Source organism: Notolabrus celidotus, chromosome 18, assembly GCF_009762535.1.
Source record: "Notolabrus celidotus isolate fNotCel1 chromosome 18, fNotCel1.pri, whole genome shotgun sequence".
Classification (NCBI taxonomy): Eukaryota; Metazoa; Chordata; class Actinopteri; order Labriformes; family Labridae; genus Notolabrus; species Notolabrus celidotus.
Window position 1 is genome coordinate 21,683,418 of NC_048289.1, and position 20,010 is coordinate 21,703,427.

General features: G+C 39.8%; 1 protein-coding gene across 3 annotated transcripts in view; it reads right to left on the reverse strand.

Annotated features, from left to right (window-relative positions):
* Nucleotides 1-20,010, reverse strand: part of LOC117829605 (carbohydrate sulfotransferase 15-like) — a 60,754-nt gene that overhangs the window by 12,031 nt on the left and 28,713 nt on the right. Inside the window, exons 1-4 of one of the 3 annotated variants that reach the window (XM_034707183.1) lie at nucleotides 14,949-14,965; nucleotides 12,624-13,226; nucleotides 8,738-9,077; nucleotides 1,199-1,342 (exon numbers count right to left, since the gene is read on the reverse strand). In XM_034707183.1, the coding sequence (XP_034563074.1) occupies nucleotides 1,199-1,342; nucleotides 8,738-9,077; nucleotides 12,624-13,064 (925 nt within the window). In that variant the 5' untranslated portion in view covers nucleotides 13,065-13,226; nucleotides 14,949-14,965. Of the gene's footprint in view, nucleotides 1-1,198; nucleotides 1,343-8,737; nucleotides 9,078-12,623; nucleotides 13,227-13,705; nucleotides 14,290-14,948; nucleotides 14,966-20,010 lie in introns of those variants that run through there. The other 2 variants (XM_034707182.1, XM_034707181.1) reach the window with 2 other exon arrangements.

Below are 20,010 nucleotides of genomic sequence, written 5' to 3' on the forward strand. Positions count from 1 at the left end.
AAAATAAAAATAAAAATGTAAGTAATTTTTTTGGTATGAAACTTCTTCTCGCCGTAATTAGCATGGACAACATGTAAAAAGAAAATGGTTCATATCACACATTTGCAACACCCCCTGCATGTTTATATTACATAGATACTGTTCGGGGGTCAATTTGACCCTGCAGTCAAAGTGGAGGCTAAAAGAGGTCAGAAGTGTCAAATACTAAGTGTGTCTTTGCAACTGTGACATATTTCAGCCCAATCACTTTCCAATGTACATAAAAAAAGTTTTAACATGAATTTTCTTTAAAAAATGAGCGAGTTATCCTTATTGGGCTATGATCTGTGAGAATTAAAGAACACCAATGCACTAAATATTGATTTAAAGGGTTAGTAATGGAGTTAATAATGATATTTAAAAAATGTTTATTGGGATTTTTTTGGGTTCTGATACTTTAGAATCATTAAATATGTCCCGGGTCAAGTTGACCCTAGAACATTATTGCTGTCCCTAAAAAAACGAACATAACAGGAGGGTTAAAGAATGGTCTGTATGGAATGTTGTTGTTTTTTTTTAATACATCCATTAAGATAATATTAAAAGCTACGAGTTATGCATTCATTTGCCTAATTAGGGACACTGCTGAGTTGACTGACAGTTTCGTGCTCCCCCTCTTTTGCACTGTTGAGGTTGATAAAAAGTTAAGTTAAGTCAGCATTTCCATCATTCCGCCCACCATTAAGCGTCAAAACTTCCTCTACGAAACCATTGGGTGGAACCCCTGAGATTATGCCCATCGCCCATGTTTTTTACAGTTTATAGAGCAGACCTGTTAAAGCGTTGGTTAAACTTTGTATACCAGGCCAAATATATAAACAAAATGGAAAACAGGGAGGATATCAAGCCTATAAAAGCACCACAAACAATGAGGCCATACTTTGTGTCTCCAAATACAGCAGTAATTGTGGCTCATTATCTTTGATAGACAATGGAAATTAACCACCAACAAAATATTAATTGTATATTATATGGAAAACTGAGTTATGTGGATTTAATTACGCCTTTATTTGGACTGATTTAACATCTGTGATTAAGCACTGTATTATCTGAAGTGGCTTTGGTTACTACATTGAAAGAAAAATGCATATGGAAATGAATGTGAATGATTCCACAAGTTGTTGAGTTTAACAATACTGGCGTTTCCCATTTCCCTTACCTATGATGATGTCAGGCTGGCTGGGGCTTCCACTGGCGTTTGCTGTGAGGTTGCCCTGGATTTGGTACGCAGCCTGATCGAACAAGTCCAGATAGTCCTCCACTGGGTATCGATCATGAAAGCCCTCGCTGAGACGAATGATGCCTGATGGAGGTAAGAGAGAAGAATGGTTGATGCAATAAGTGGGGAATGATTACATGTTGATTTCAAGTCATCAATCTTACAAAAATTTTAAAAGTAGTAGCTTGTTCTCACTCACTCTAAGGTTCAAATATGGCAACTTGTTCAGTGGCCCAATGTGTCATATTATTACATTTTCATTTTGGGAAGATGTCTGTATATAAAAAGATTTTTCTGGGTGGTAGTGAGGAACAATACTTAAGTCAAACAAACCTGTGAATTTCATGCAAAAAATGTTGAGTTAAACTTAAGTAAGAAGTAGATGCTGGCATTTTGTATAAGTTGGCTTCCTCTTAAATTACATAACTTTTATTACTGAGATATAGTACATGCATTTGTTGCATCCTATATGGTACATTAGTTGCATTATCAATGTGTTAGCATTGTAACTAGCGTACGTTGGAGAGTAATTATTTTTTGTTTGCTAAACAATTTGAAATTCACACTGGTGACTTTTTTAAGAGTTACAAAAGTAAACAAGACCATTAACAAAAAGACTGACAATTTCTATGTAGTTATGTCTTATGCCTTAAACTGCTGCAAGAGGGTCGGTGTCAGACCAGATGATTGATAGCACTCTGGAGAAACTGTTTCTTAACATTTTCAACAATGAACACATTCAACTGTTAAAAAAAAAAACAATTTGAAGGAAAGTTTAGAAAAGCTCTCTTTTCTCACAGGTAGTGTTAATTTTGGCGGCTATTTTAGATTTAGTCTTATTCTTTAGATGAAAATGCCCGGTAGTTTTAGTCACATTTTAGTCTTTCAGCCCTTTCATATTTTTAGTCTAGTTTTAGTCGGCGAGAAGTTTTAGTTTTAATGTCCGACGGTCGGCCACTAAAGTTTTCGTCTTGTCATCGTCTCATCAACAAAATCAAAACATATTTTCATCAGAGTTTTTATCATCAGTGATGCAGTTTAGCTCGTCATAGTCTCGTTGTCGTCATGAAAAAATTAGTCGTTGACGAACATTTATCGTCATAATACCGTTAATGAAATTAACTCTGCTCACAGGAGGGCGCCATAATTGACATCAGCTAAAAAGTTAAATCGCAACCCCAATCTTTTTACTTAACCTAACTAAGTAGTTCTGATGCTTTAACAAAAATCAACTGTGGCGGTTTTGCTCTGCTAACCGAGATAATTGATTGCTGCACATGGATACATCATGACATGTAAAGTTTTTCTGCAGGCTTTGATCAAAGATCCAACTAAATGAGGCTTATTTACTTGTGATAGCAGATGGATTGCTTGGATTTGAAAGTCTGGGGTTCAGTTGGTAGAACAGGTGCATCATTGTCATGCTGGTCAAAGTATCGGGTCCCAATCCCTGCAGCATTTTCCTGTCTCTCTTAAGCTTTTCCATCAGTGTTTTCATGACAAAAACTGTTTTCTCCTTGTTTTGTCCCCTATTCCCATAGTAGCCCCTTCACAGACTTAACCCAGTCACTGACCCCCCTCCCCCAAATCAAAGCTGAGGGGTGTCATCCTCAGGACTGATGAAACATGCTCAGGAACATGCACACACTCACTTTGATTTTAAATTGCACTATAGCAAAGTTTTTGAACTGTTTTAAACTGTATTTTATTATTTTTATTAGCTTACTCTTTTTAATATTAGCTTATCTTTTTCTAGCTATTTTTTTTCTAAACTTAATATTAAATCCTCTCTATGTCTGGTGCATACTGCAGTTTTTGACAATAAAGAAGACTTTGAACTTCGAACTTTGAACTTAGCAATGGCACTATGCATACCAGAACATCTCCGCATGTCCAGCACTGATGCTAGAGTGAAGCCCAGATACTAACACTTTGAAGCATTGAGCCTCAGGCCTTTCTGTTGCTCTACTTGATGAGTCAGGAGTAAAAACCTCTTGAAAATAACAAAAGAATAACGTGTTTCTCTTCGGGGCTACAAATATTAAGACTAGCAAGGGTTTGGGTGGAGAACTGGAGCAGTGAGATGGGTGTGTATCCACCAAGAATGTTTTCATTCCTGCCTTTTTCCTCTCCACTTGTTTCTGAGATCACACTAAAAAGAGGTCATTAGGTCACCACTGTTGTCCTCACCGCAGAGTGACCTAATAAAATCCAACTTCATGTCCAATCCAAATCCAGCGGGAGGAGTGCCGTCACTGCTCTGTTTCCAGTGTTTCCAATTAAGAGCCAAAAGTCAAGCTAATGCTTTTAAATGCAGGACAAGCAAATGTGTTTCCCATCTGAGCTGCTGTGGTTGGCGGCATAATTACAATTTACCCGGCAGTTGTGGAGATTGAGAGTAGGACTTAGGAGGATCCATGCAGCATGAGGATAATGAGGTAGTTCAGGCGTCTGCTACTTTCTGTGATGCTTTGATGGTGTCGCAGTGAAACACCTTCCTCCAGTTAGCAGAGGAACATGATTAGAAAACTCTTGTAAACTCTTCAAACATGCACTCTGCAGCATTATTTATCCAGAGTGCTTGTATTTGTTGTATTTGTACTCGGTGTGATGGGTCCAGTGTGTCTCGCTTGAAGGCATTCTTTGCCTTTTATCTCGCTTTTCTCTATCCCTTTGCTTTTTGATATGAATAAAGCGTCACCCGATTTCCAAACAGCTTCTTGATGGGCGCTGTATAAGGCAGAAAACAACTGATTAACATTCAAACTGCTCCTCTAAGAAAGTTATGTGGCGCGGATCGCATCAAATCACCTTTTCAGCGCACTGCATGAGTGGAGCCTTGGGGGGGGATGAAATAAATAAATACAAAACAAGAGCATTTGAATTCAGAGTGTTCTCGGAGGATGTCTTAAGAGAAAAGTGCTGATTACAAGCGCATAGCTGCAAGCAAAACACTGGAGGGGATGGAGGGATGGAGGAAGGGAAAGATGAAAGGAGGGGGAGAGGGGAGGACAATAACTGAGAGGGACTCATGTCCTTGGGATATAGCAGCATTTAGCTGCGACGCAACATCACAGTCTGCATAAAGCACAAGGCAAACAACTAATCCACACACTGCAGCTTTATGAGGTTCAAATCATTATCAAGTCAAACTGAACACAACACATTAAAACAAGCATTGCATGCTGACTGATCAATCCACCAGTTAGGTTTTGTGAGTCTCAGAGGGATTTGGGGCATTGTCAGCAACTGGATGAACTTCAGAAGGATCCGTTTGGCTGCCACCGTTAAGCCTCCTTTGATTTTATGGTGAGAATTTGGATAAAATTCTTATAAAAAAATGTGACCAATGCTTTATCAAGCTCCCTCGAGAAGTGTTACAACAAAACCCACGGGTGAAATTATTGATGTTATTAACTCTCTTTTTCTTAATACGAATAACTGCAGGCGAAGCAGAGTGTATCAGTCATTGCAGAGCAGAGGAACAGTGCCCAGATATCACCATTAAAGGACTGAGCCCCCATGCTGCGCTGATGAGATAGTGCAGCTGCTGTTCTTAAAGGAGAATTATTATGAGATTATCTCCACTCCGTATGTATGCATAAAGTCATTATCTAATCTGCTTTCAATTTGGTAATCACAGCTGACTTTGAACACATCGGCGCCCCATAGTTAAACTGCTGCTCTTCACATTTTTTATTCCTTCTACTATATCTTCACAAAGGCAGACAGACATTAGTAACACACACACACACACACACACACACACACAGACACAGACACAGACACACACACACACGCTCATTGACTCACACCGCCCGATCCCTGCCTCTTGAGCTGCTGAAGATCCTCCATAATTCATGAGTCTTAATGGCAGAGCCAGTTATAGAAGACAACAAAAGGCATGTAGATATTGAGAGTGATGATTTCCTTTTGTTGGGAAGCGTAAACAAAAGATAAATTTAGATTCTCAGCTTCTTTCAAACTTCCAAAAAACCTGAATATTGATGATCAACCGGGGCGGAGTGAAAAATCGATTCATCAGTGCGTTGCAATATATTTTTCTCACTTCAGTACAAGCGGCAATCTCTGGTCTAAAAATATGAGTCCAATGCGGAAGTGCTAAAAACTGCAGTTCATCAAGAATCCGCTTGAGGCTGGCTCCGGAAGTACCGGAAGTCACATACACATGAATGGGAAAAAGCCGATCTTTACAGCAGAAATAAACATGTTTACAGCCTGGTACAAAAGACGAGTGTAGTCTGGATAGCTCATTTCTCGATCAGCTCACACTGTGAGGGGTGTGAATTTTTTTCTAACGCAGCAATTTCGAAGATATTGAGATTATGAGTCTTCCAATGAGAGTCACAGCTGACTTGATTGACAGGCGGGAACACTGTAGCTGTTGGCTAGGAGGCTCAAATTCTGCCTCTTTGCGTCACAGTGGCTCCACAACAGCAATATGGCTGCTCCCGACAACGATTGGCCTCAAAACAGCTCTTCAGAAACAGATGGGTGACGTCACGAATACTACGTCCATATTTTATACAGTCTATGCTTCAGTATTGATTTAAACAAACCTAGAATTTATTGTTTTCGTTATAATGAAGCTCCACTCCTGTGGGGGCACTGTGGCTGCCACTGTACAGGACAGTGGCGGGTATTTACTTAAAATCAGCACCTACAGCATTGATAGCTGATGTTTGGACGCACGTTGGATTTAGAAGTATGACTAAAACAGAAGAAGTCGATGTAGCTCTGCAAGGCCGATTTAAACACTGCAACAATACGACGAACCTACCCAACAACTTGCGTCAACACCACATCAAGGTTATACAACCTGTGGCTAATCACAAACAAATGCAGCTTCTCAACATTTTTTAAACTGCAATAAAGCTCTGTGCAAGCACCCATGTCCTAACAGTGTCGTCCAGAACTATGGCTTTTAGAAGATGGTACACACGTGGAACCATGTTACATTACAACAACACGAAAAAAAACATGACAGACGTCGCTGTTCCAAAGCTGTACGTGGAGACATAGGAAGCCGTCGTCTAGTCGTTAAAGTTAGCTGGGAGAGTTGCACTTTTCATGTGACGATTGGACCTCCAGGGCGACAGACCCCTATGTAACTATCTCTTCCTGTTCATTTCTAATGAGTGAGAATTGGTGTCAAATGTTATGCAGATGTGCACTTGAGAGATTACTGTACTTTCCGTTTTTTACGTATTCAACTGTAAAATTATTTTTTTTAGTTAGTTTTTTTAAGCCAATACAAATATGAATCATGACCCATAGAATCAGATTTGGATTAAATTGTGACTTTTTTAAATTTAAATAAAAAATTTAAAAAGTAATATTTTTATTTATCTTTATTATTATTATTATTATTATTATTATTATTATTATTATTATTATTATTAATAATTAAATTTTGATTTATTTTTAGTTTAAGTTATATCTTTGGGCTTTTACACCTTTATTTATAAAAGATAGGGTAGGAAACAGAGAGAGGGGGAATGACATGCGAGAAAGGGGCTGCAGGCTGGAATCAAACTTGAGTTCGCAACTTAAGATAAGATACTCCTTTATTCGTCCCACAACGGGAAAATTCATGGCGTTACAGCAGCAAACAAGAAGGATTTCAACAAGAATATATATAGAAGAAAATGTCCATCAGATGACGACAGATTTGCCATATTTCTCCTGTCAGCCACCACCTCCACAGGGTCCAGGATTGAGCTGGCCTTATTCACCACTTAAATATTATGCTAAATCCACACCCAAATCACAAGGTTTTTGACAATAATTGACCATGTTATCAACTTAATTTGATTCATCGTAAAGAACACATTCAGAATGCTTTTTTGTAACATCAAAAAAGTCACCAAATCAAACCACAATGCGAGGCAGCATCTGCAAGATAAATACGGCTTTATTTTGAAGGTTTTCAGTTTAACTTCAAGACCACGCATTGGCTTTTAATCACATCTGCTGTGGGAGGTTTGGTGCTTCTCTTAACATCACACATGCACATGGTGAAGGAAAAACACACAATGGCGTCGACACATTTAGATAACAGAGCTGCCATACGACCAGATGTCTGCTCTGAGGCGGCTCTTAACTCTCATCGCACAGTTTGAGGGTTTATCTCTTTGTTTGGGGAACTGACATATCACCACCTGTTCAAACTCTACCACATCCGACAGCGGGAGCCAGGATTGTGGTGTTAGGTTTGGTGTGTGTTTTAAAAGTCTTACTGAAAATTGCCTCTGATAATGCATAAATCTCCACCAGATAAGTTGGCAAATATCCCTTAAAAGTAGAGAGAAATAAACCCCAAGAATTAGTTAAACATGCCATAGCTCCCTCATAAATTGAGATGATTTGCTCTCTAGTTAAATAAATCTGTGATTGCTCTGTTTCTCTTCTAAATGGGGGTATAAAATCCACATTATGCAGAGGGAGCTGTAAACTAAAACGAAAAAAAGGAAGCTGAGGAAGGCAAAGTTTATAGTGGGCAGGAGTGTCGTGAGGAGCGAGTGCAGCATTCGCCAAACAAGTGCAGGAAACAGTGCACCCACACACGTGGGTTCAAAGCGTGCGAGGAGGCTTCAGACGCTGTGTTTTTTTTACGTGTACTCTTCAAGTGGTTTCCACCACAGAGGCATCTCGTACATTCAGTCTAGATGTAGAGTTGATATAGTCCTAGGTGAGCCTTTAATGAGCATTGTCTCAGCGTGAGCTCTGCCATCAGTGCAGCAAGAAAAGGGGAATTCACGGTAAGAGGATGATAATTGTGTTTAAGCACACAGGAAGAAGTGGAAATTAAAAGACGGTGGGTGTTCAAAATGCTGAATTGAAGAGGTTGTAAAGAACATAAATACTCCACTAAGGCTGTAAATTTGGAGCTAACAACTTGCAGGTAGAAAATATACCATTTATGTTTATTATGCAAAGCACAGGGTGGGTTTTGAATATTCATTTCTTTGTTAATTGCATCAGGAGATTGAACTGCATGCATCAGGGAGACTTAATTCATGTCACATTCAAGGCCCAAAGCATATCCAGATAGGTTGTTGAAGAAATGACAATAGTTAGTGTTTGGCGTATTTGATGTTTTAAAATGTTAATTTGACTCAGTTTAAAACGTCAAATGGGATGTCCCCACATTTTAAAACTGTAATAAATACAAATATTGATGGTATATAGTTATTAAAAGAGCCACAAATTTAAATAAAATGATGACAGAAAGAATGCAGGAGATAATTAAACTGTCTTCATGAATCAGACATGCCTGCCTCTGAGCTAAGACCCCTTCAAGCATCAGCTGTTGAGTGCTTTTCTGGAACCCCCTGAGGTATTGCTCTGACAAAATGATATACTAGTCACATTCACACGTCTAATGCTCTTGGGCTTTCATTATCGTGCACCAGCCTGGAGGCCTCAAAACAGCAGCAAGCTGCTTTATGTACTCACCAAACCTCTTGCGGGTCCACCAATGTGGCTCTTTAAAGGTGGTGAACTTGACGTCCGGGTGCAGCCTCAGTCTGTCGTACAAGTCCGTGGTGCCGCACTTTGGTTGTCCAATGATATAGAAATAAGGAAGGCACCGCATGCGGTAGAGTTTCCCATCGCGGTGGAACAAGTGTTCCCGGAAAGTGTTCCTCAAGTGCTGAAACACCGTCCGGAAGCGCCTGGAGTAGCGTGCGTACAAGTTTGTCCTGTAAGGGTCCAAAGTGATATTCCCAGAGTATTCCTCGTACCAGCAAGGGTTCTTGATGCCAGGAAGGAATTTGCGGGGGATAACAGAAAACATCTGTAAAAAGAAAAGGAAAGCACTGAACTTCAGAGCCACCAAACTGACTACATTTAAAAAAAAAAAATAACACATCAGACAAAGCTTTTTGTAAGCTCATGAAATTGCGATGCCAAAGCCGAGCGTTGGAACATAAACACATTCCAGTCATTTCACTGATCCCATAAAGGAAGCGGTTTGTTTAAACAATTCAACTTTTTTTTGTGTGTACAGGACACTGTTTTGGCAGGTGTAGGAAACCACCGTCTGTGTGGGTTCCAGCTGAACATTTCACGACAAGTCAGTGCAGGAGGAGAGTCTCTAGAGGGGCAGGCTCGCAGTAAATTGGCTTTAAATTCTCAGACACACACATACACACACACACAAGCACACACACACACACACACACACACACACACACACAAGCGCACACACTCTGCAGTCAGACAGTATTTAGACACTTTGACATGGTGTTTGTTGAGCTGGCTCTAAACTTGAGAGACTTTTATACACGCTCCTCCAGTTTTAGGAGACAGGGAGCCATTAGGCATTTCACATAAACTTCAGTAACGCCATATTTTTTTTTATTATTTCATATCTGCAGTCCAGACAACATCAGCAAACACTCTTCACTCTTAATGTTCAGCCTGGCCTATACTGCTACCATCTTCATATTTTCCTTGTTTTGAGGTTTCGTTTCCTGTAGCCTGGTCCAGTTCAAACACATGATCTACTGCACTGTGGTGAGGCTTGACCTGACCAGTCAAGAATTTTCCTCTGTTTGGTATACAATAAATAGTTGCCTGGTGGTGGCATGCCTAAGCCAACCAGACCGGTTCCATCTGTCACTGTTTCAAACACAATGACAGGGCAACTTGTCTAGGACACGAAATAGGGGGATGAATTTATAGATTGAAAATATTCAATAGATGGCGTTCTGATAAAAATCAAAGAAACAGCAAAAGTATTCTTAAATCAAAAGAAAGAGGTCACACCAAATATGTAAATGTGGGTTTAAATGTTGTTCCCTCTGCCCCTCTTTGATTCTCTGTAGAGTATGTTATTGACTGAAGGAGAAAAAAAGTTGTGAATGTAAAGGTAGTCCCTTCTGATGGCTAACAAGAATGATACAAAAATGAAAAAACTTTTGTTTTTATTTAAAATAAAGTCTCATCTATTTAGCCTGGCTTTTATGTAATTCTTTTTTAAGAATTTCATATAATTTATCATTTTAATGTGACTTTATATACTATTGTTTTATGTATTAAAAAAATATATATATCAAACTACTAATTTTCATTGCTATTTTTAGAGCTTTTAATTATCTTAGACTTTTATCTCTACCTTTTTTAATGTCTTAACTATTTATGTTTTATCTTTTATTTACTTATTTCTTAACTATTTCCTTTTTTTGTTTATTTATCTCCTGTCATTTATGCAAACTGTTATATGGAACAACATACCACAGTTCTTTTGTGATAGACTCAAATATTCTGGTTTTAATAATAGGTATAAGACACGTCATGTGAGCACTGGTCATCTGCTAACACCAAGTCCTAGAAGTAACTGTATGATGAATTTTTAGAGGTTCCTCTGCCTGGAATCAACTCCCCACCAACATGAGAATGATCAAAAACAGATTTTCTTTTAAAAAGTCACTTAAACAAATGCTGACGAATTCCTCACAGGCGTTATTATGTAATCACTGTTTTGAAATTCTTTGTTTTATTCATTTTTGGTGCCTTGTGTTTGTGACAGTTTAGTTTCTGTTTCCATTATTTGTAGTTTAATGCTACTTATCGTTTATTTGCTCAGATACTTAGTTTATTTTTCATTTTCATTCCTGATTTTTATAATTGGCTGCTATTGCGTCTTTGTTTTATGGATAATGTGTGATTTTAAATAATAGTTTTTCTTGTTTCTGTTTTGTTTTGTGGACTCCAAGAAGACTAGCAACCACAATGTGGAAGCCAATAGGGATCCTAATAAATAAATGAATAAAAAATAAATAAATAAAATAAAAGTATATATATTTTATTGCATTTAGTGCACATTACTCTCTAACTTCTAAATCAATTTCTGTTTCATGTTGTCATTTTATATTTCATTTTACTTTTTTTTTTACTCTCACTGTAAAGCACTTTGAATTGCACTTGACTTGTATGAAAGGTGCTCTTTAAATATAATTTGATTGATTGATTGATGAAAAATAATGGCTTGAGAAGTGTTTTTCCAGGATATTCTGATGTCACAGCAAAGTAAACCTTTGGGGTCAAATTGTTGACGATTCATCATTTTAACAACACTGTGAGGCCACGGTAAGTTTCCCCCTTGACCCCTTTCACAACCAAATCCTACGCATTTCAGCCTTGAGTCATAGCTGACGTTTGTGACAAATTTGAAGAAATTCTTCGAGGACTTCCTGTTTCACAAGAACGCACATGTGGCGACACATGCAAGGACAGACAACCTGACACTATAACGGTAACTGCTGTCACCATCACCATCAAGTGTAACAATTGATCATTGCCCTGATGCACCACACTAAAAATAACCTAGTCTTTGTGTACACAGCCACAAAGTTCAGTTTTGTAAACCCTTGGTACTGAAACCTTGTGGTTTGATTAATTTCAAACTCAATGTTCTGGACTGCTGTGAAAAATGATACAATAAAAAACATCTGTTTCTGGACTTCGTGACTACAGATTACACAGAGTTACACAGACTGCCCTGGGAAAGGAAACCAGCCTCATCCTCAGATGCAGAAGTGAAACAAGACATTTCCGACTTTTGGTCTTTCCTTACTCGCATTTCAAAGTGTTTTCTGTTGATCAAACACAGCACAGGCCCCATGTAACTATGACTCACTCACCGCCTGTGAGACACGGCTACTTTGAGGACAATTAATGCCGGAACCGTCCACAGATGTGGTATTGATTGTCCTGCGGCCACACTCTCCCATTCATTAGCTGGTTCAATAAGAAATTAGTTATGTTGCGAATAGCCCTAGCACAAGCCATTATCATTAGAATTAACAATTAATTGAAGCAGGCTTTGAGGTGAGACGGACACTTCGGAAAAGCTACCGGGGCCAGTGTGTTGGAAGACTGTGGGATGACTTTGAGCTTTAAATCCCTTCTGAAGGAAAAAAATTGGTAGAGACATATGCAATTATCTGGTGTGACATGAGGTGTTGTACAAGGTTTGCAGAGCAGTTTTATCACTTTATAAATTAAATTAGAAACTGCAACCTGCAGGGAATTACAACACTGGGCTGTATTGAACCCTCTGTAGACGACATGTAGGCACGAATGCTGATTCGAATCACCTTTTCACTTTGCATTTAATTACGCTTCAAGACCTACATCTGTGATTGGCAATTAAAAGAGAGATCAATATCACGCTGGGCCATGTTTGTATTATGATTTAATTAGATAGATAACATTGATACGATAAAACACGGGGGGATTCATAACATTAGTCAACCTGATAACAAAATTAAGTGTCTGATCAAATTTACATCCTCAAGATATCATTGAATTTGTAAAAAGATGTGGCTTTACTCACATGAGGCTCACTGTTGACCAGCTCCTTGAACTCTGGAAGCTGCCGCCTGCTACGAAACTCCACCTTGGATGTGATAGACTTCACCACCAGCTTGATATGTGCATAGTCCTTGACTGAGGAGAGATTGAAGGCAAAAGGTCCTGGGCTGACCAGGCTGCTGAAGTGATATGGGGATGGCGTGAGTAGGAGACCCTTCTTGTCTCCTGTCAGAATGTACGAAGCCATAATAAGGAACATTACAGCCAGGCCAAACAGGAAGCTGTAGAGCCGGATCTTACGAAAGCAACCTAAGGTGTTCCAACGCCTCGGCAGCTCCCGTTTCACCTCCAGGATTGCGAACAGGTTCATCGGCGTGTCATCCACCTGCAGGATCAGCGGCCTCTTCCGATAGTCGTCCACCGTGGAGCCCAGCAGGCTGTATTTGTAGTCCATCTGTGTCATGTTGTCAGCAGTCTGCGAGTCCCAGGTGTCTTCACTCAGACACAGGGGGATGTTGTTGAGCAGGAGCCAGCCGAAGGGGTGGTTTTGTGATGAAGGTATGGCCAAGGGTTGAGGTCCATGATGAGATGTGGAGAACCGCCCACCTCATCCACTGACATCAGCCTGTTAAGAGGAAACGGAAGGAAAACTAAGCAATGAATGTTGACTCATTAATTTTTTAGCTGATGCGGCAACTTTTAAAACCATAGGATGATTTGAAATAACCCTTCCCATGAGCTGTGAGAGGCATTTGAATCATCTGAATGTTCATTCATGCCATACTGTGACACAATCACAGTCAGGGATTTATTCCACACTCGCAATGGTGTAACTACGTCTATGGAAACAAGGCTGACATTACATTTTGGTACAAAATACGTGGGACTTGATCATTTTGTACCAGCTTAAGACATAAAAATTGATAAAATGTTCAAAATGTAACAAGGATATCCACCAATGTAGCTTGAAGAAGACTTAGTTTAGAGGTCACTTTTCTGTATCATTATCTCAAAGCTGCACTGCTGAAAGTTCCATTGTGTCTACACTTGCCAAGACAACATTACATCAACACCGTCAGACATGTTTCTGATTTCTTTATCTACCTTGGGTGTTGAGGATGGAAGCTGATATCTCAACTGGTGCATTCCAACTCTGCCTGGAATGCTACATGAAGCCAAGCCCTCGTACTAAAAGTGGATAATTTCCATCTAAGTTTCAGGGTCCAGCTTTCCCCTCAGGGGCTTTTCCTCACATCCCAAAGTCTGACTATCCCAACCAAGAACAATATGATGCTGCTTCGTGGAGGCAGTCGAACAGTAATATTGCTGGAAATGACAACCCCCAGAGGCTGTCTCTACAGTTGTAGCAATATTACCTCAGGCTGAACACAGGAAAGATAAAATGAAAGTACAGATACAAGGTGATAGAAATGTTCTGTTATGAATATTTATGATGTGAAATGTCACAAAGAAGCAACAAGAAATCCAGTAAATGACAACTAAGCTCAGAGAGTCACTCGGAAAATGACACAGTTTTGATTGTGACTAATTATTGAGCAATAATCTCTTCACGCAAGGTTAAACCAATTCCCTAGACTTCCTCTTACACTTCCTGTTTTTAATCAGGCAGCTCAGCGACATGCTCCCCTGCCGCACAGTCCATCCTCCCAGTGTATCAGAGTCACAATATGGAGGGAGCGATAAGGAACAGGGGGACGCATTCAGCCTAGGAACTACGAGGCCACGTGTCAGACTCTCCTGGGGTGGGACACGAATATAAAAGATACCCGGTCTGGACCCAGAGAAGGGATTATATTATCAGAAAATGGTATTCCTCGCTGTGGAGTCACATGGATCAACAGCCGCCCACAGATAAAAGGAAGGCCAATGTCTAAAGGGTGAAAGAATGGGGGATCTTTAATGATAATGCTCCTGCAGCAGGAACGTGGAGTTTTATCCTTGAGGCTTTCTTTGTGTCTGGAGCTGGGCCAATGTGATGGCAGAATACAATACGGCGTAATGACAGAGAGCCAACAGAGCTGAGGGTCAAGGACATTTTTTTTTAAAGCATGAGTTGAAAGAAGGGGAATATGCTTAAAGCCTCTGGTAATACTTCACACCTTCACACTTTGAAAATAGGATTCCGCCATGAGTTTGACGTACATTACACCTGCAGTCTGCTCCTGCTCGCATACATCATAAGATAAGAAATGAGTCATCACTCCTCCTCCTCCTCCTCACATCTCCTGATATTGCCCCCCTCCCCCTCCCCCCAACCACTACTACCACCAATCGCTGACACCCATCGCCTACACTCTCTGCACATTTCTGCATTCGTTGAGCTTACAGCAGATAAGACGGTGGCTGGAGAGCACCTGCCTCCCTGCTCAAGCAGTGTCATTTACCCCCAGCTGCGCCCTCAGCATCGCGTCCCCGGCAACAGACTCTCCGAGATCCAGGTGGAGAAATAACGAGCAGCGCTGTGAAAGGAAAGATTTCCAGCCCTTAAGAAGTTGTCTCACTGCAACTTTCGTCAGAGAAAAAGACGGTGCTTAAGAATAAAGTACTCCCTGTGGCTGGAAAAGGCTAGAACCAGAGTCAGATAAGAACAGAGAAAGTAGCAAGGAATGAATGCATGACTGTACCCAAGGGGAGCTTCCACAAATCTGTGCTTTGAGTATTTACTTTTCTAATGACTCTGCACTTTTAACACAGATAACTGTACTTTTTACTACTTGAATTGTCAGAAAGGCATGTTTCTTCAGCTTAAAAGGCACAGTGAGAACTATTTAACTGATTATGAAATACTGTCACTCTTATATTGATGCCTCTTTACGGTCTAAATAATGAAATGAAATATCTGAAATCATTTGTGTGCACTAGAGCCTACATCATGACACAAGGGCTGTGACGGGTAATGTTAAACCAGTACGCTTCACCTTTTTAAGCTAACTAACGTTGATAAATCAAGGTTTACACAGTTTTTTTGTTATGTTACACTTAAAGCTAGGGCTGGTAGTCACGGAAAACTAGCATGAGTTTGAATGTAGCATTTCCTCAGGACTCTGTCTAACCCCTCTCCCCTCCCCTCGGAGCTCCTCCAAAACGACGCCCCCGCGACCATATGACTGTGACTGATTCAAAACCGGTCCTCACCAAAACATTATCATAGTGAAAGTTAAAAACACAAACAAACATGGCTGCTGTTAGTACTCACAACTATCATGCTAGCATTATCTAGTTGTACCGGTGACATGATATCAGGAGAAAAGTTGTAATACATATAATACTGTAACAGCTCTACTGTTTGTTAAACGTGTTCAGTGTAGATGTTCTTAATTCCTACAGTGTTGACGGTCAGTGAATGCATCAGGAGAGGTGTAGAGTGTGCAAGCGGGAGAGACCAGAGGAGAAGTTCTTCATTCATTCAAACATTGATTGTTGTTTTGTTGGTTGGCGTGATCACGGCCAACAGTGACCGGTTAGTAAAGCTCAACATGTTCACGAATCGGCTCGTCATCACTACAGCGTCCGGACGGACTCTACAGTACATATATATTTCTGTAGGACTTACTAAATGTCATAAATGTTTTTGCTTGTCAGAGCCCCCAGGGTGAGAGCTTTTTAGACTCTGATCCGGACTACAGTCCTGAGCAAAGCACCTCATCGGGTCAGAGGGGACAGGCCCGAGGTCGAGTGAGAGGGGCAGTCAGTAGAGTTGGGAAACAGAGGCAGGGGGCGGGGAGTGAACGCCAGGGAAATGTACGCGCAGGAGGAGGGCAGAACGACAGGATGGGATTTGATTGGTTTAAAATTTTGGACCCCAAAAACGGTGATTGGTTGGTGTTTTCCCAGGTTTACTCTGGCTGTAGATAGCAGCTTTTTTTCGCTCTTTTTTAAGAACACATTATGTATTGATTGCCATCAGGACATAAAGATCATTTTAACCAGTATAACAAAAAGTGTATCTAAATCTGACTACCAACCCCAGCTTTAATGTCACATAGCTACAAATATACATCACCTCGCCAAAATTTGTCTTAAACAAAGTGGTATTAAATATCAATCAATCTTTATTTATATAGCGCCAAATCATAACAAATGCTTTTACAAGCGGAACAGGTCTCTGTACTCAATAATAACAAAGACCCAACATCAACACAGGATAAGTTCCAGTCCCATCTTACTCAGGACTCAGTCTTGTGTTATCTTAATCCACCATTACCAGAGCAATTTGCATAATTTAGCAAGTTACAGCAGCAATGACAAACTTCCTTTTAAAAGGCAGAAACCTCAAGCAGAACCAGACTCATCTACCATCTGCCTCAAATATAAAATCAGTACTCCTTTATTTTGCTTCTACAACACATGCACGCTTTGGCAAGAGCCAGATCTTTATGAAAGTGGGTGATGGTGCTCATGGGAAATGTAGTCTTCATCTTTACTCATTAAATCCAAAGGGTCACCAGAATCAACACAACATGAAAACTCCCTACAGTGCATTTAATGCGCTAATACAAGAGGAATTCATTGTTCTTATTTTGCATCAGTACAGAGCCTCCCAAACATCAAGACCTATACATGCACACAAAAGACAATTCTTTGGTATACTCGTCAGTGAATATCAAACACACAACACGTGAAAACTACTTAAATAAATTATCAAAATGAAGTGTAACAGAAAAGTAAACTCTAATATGGAAAAATAATCAAGTGAATGTGGCATTTAAAACTTGTAGGAACATGGATTGAATGATTCCGGTTGACATTACAGGAAAAGTTTAAGCATATTCAAAGTACGACAGCATTCCCCATCCATATACCGAATATAAAGTGAGGTTAAGCCAACTTTTCACAAAAACAGCCGGCAGAAATATCCTTCAGAGTGGTAACTTTCACTTTGATACCACATGAACATTCTGCACTTTTTCAACTTTTACTTCAGCAAAGAAGCGTCTGTACTTCTACTTTAGTAAACTCTGAATGTGAGCATGTTTTAGCTTTTAACTAGAGGGTGAACTTTTAGAGCTGGAGTTCTTTAACATACCTAAAAACAAGAAATAAAAGAACTCATAGTGAAGGTAATGGATTTTGAATTGCAGTGGCTACTCCAATTAAGGTTAGCACACACTGCAGAAGGGGTATCAGTGCTTGTTTTGCGTAATGGTTCACTGGAACGAATACTGTTTATACATCCTGTTATTAAAACAGTCTGAATAGCAAATTTTCATATTTACCAAAGTGATGAGAGCTTCAAAAAGAGTAAAATGTTTGCTTTTAACCATAGACGCCACTCTTACAGCACTGTCTGTCACATGTGTTGAAGTTTGTACTAATTTAGACTTTAGACTTTATTGTCTCCTTGGGGAAATTCTTTTTCACAGCTTGTGTTTGCTATCGATGAACATGTACCTGTAGTTGTCATGCTGCTGGCACTTATTGACTGTGTATGCGTTAAGGCCGAAGTCAATGCGGTTCCAACGCCGAAGGTTATTTAAAATAGATGGCTGTGGGAAAAGGGGAATTAGGGTCAAAGATGGAGGGAGAGAAAGAAAGAGGGAGAGAAAGATGAATAAAAAGAGACAGGAAAAAGGGACTTTGTCATTGACAAGACAATGTCACTCTCAAGGGAACCTGCATCTAAATCAATCAGTCAGCTAACTGTAGCTGTGAGGGGACTGGCAGCTTGACAGATCTGCTCTATTCATAAAGCAAATTCGTTGCCCCTGTCCATCAAACATGATGAAATAGCTAAACGACGGCAGAAATATGGCTGGAGGGCAGTGGACAAAAAGGACACAAGGTTGCATCAGCTACATTTTAGCCGACAAACCTTCATATGATGTTACAAGATGTGGATTTGAACATTTTTCTCTGTGAAGAGGATGGTTTTGACATTAAATGTGATACTTCAGACATGATTTAGCGCTTTTGACCACTGCTTATCAGAGAAAAGAGGTGCTATTTTCAATAAGCAAGTTTCTGTTTTATTGCATTACAACTTCATGGATTGTTGAAGGGATTTGATTTTGACTTTTCATTTAAGCATTGTTTTTGGGTACAATTATCAGAGTCTGATCAACAGGATTTTGGAGGGTTATATCACCATCTGAAGTTTTTTGTAAAAACAATCAATTGGGCAATATTTGTTCTTTTTGTTGATGTTGTAGGATCCTTTTTTGAAGTGAAAACATTTACTGAGACTAAGAAACAACAAACAATGACTTTTAACATTTGAGAAACTCCTCAGGGCTAACTTTTGGCCTGACAAATGTAACCTTTAGGCTTCTTAGAGAGAGTTGATTTAATCAAATATTGTGGTTAAATAAAGTGGCAACCTCCAGTCTCAAATTATGAAGCCCATGCGGAAGTGTTATAAACTACAATTCATTGAGAATCCGCTTGAGGCTGGCTGCAGAAACACCGGAAACCACATAGACACCAATTCAAAGAAGAAGATCTTTGCAGCATTAATAAACATTTCACCCTACTTTTGAAATAGCCAGTTTAACATGGGTGTTAATCAGGTCTACTAGGCTTTTATGGCCAACCTCTAATGGACACTTCAGGAACTGAAAAGAAACTTTTACTGCACAAATTAACAAAAAACTGCAAACATATCCACAGAACAGAACCAGAACCAAACTCAAGCAAACATTATTAATGTCCTCAGTGCAGGTTGGCATTGTGAAAAATCTGATGCCTCAGCTTGGATGGGCTGTTCTGATTTCACACCATTCAAAAAATAGTTCTGCTGCGAACAGAGCTGGGGCTGAGCACTGTGAGAGCTAAGCAGCGAAAGGAAAAAAACATGAGTTGGCTCTCTCTCGATGCGAGCCGGCTCTTCTGATTCACTATAAAGCATTGTCTCTCAGAGCCGCAGCTTTTGATCATGACACATCACTACTTTGCTTCATTATAAACATCAGAGGTTGCAACCTGGGTTGAAATCAGACAGGAACCTCTGATGCTGGAAAATAAAACCAATACAAAATGCAAAAAGCTGCAGTTCTTTAAGTTTCCACTAGAGGCTCGCTCTTATGGCCAAGGAAACCCCATTGAGCCCATATTAAAATAAATATTTTTACAGCAGAATTACTGTTTTGATCTCTACACCTCTTATTTTTCGTAATAACATAATCATGCATTTCTTTATAACTGCATGATTAGACATAATTATGGGCTATGCTGATTTGACTGACAGGTGGGCGTGTTGTAGCTGTTAAGCAGCTCGGCTATGGCCTTATCTCCACCTCTTTGATGGCTTCCAGATGAGCTGAAAGTTAATTGGAGTCAGCATTGCCAATATGGTGACCAATATGGGGCTTCGTGACCCTTCTTAGGAAAGCAGTGGCAACCACAACCTTGGCATCAAATGAACTGCCTTGTTACTGATCTAGTCATACAAA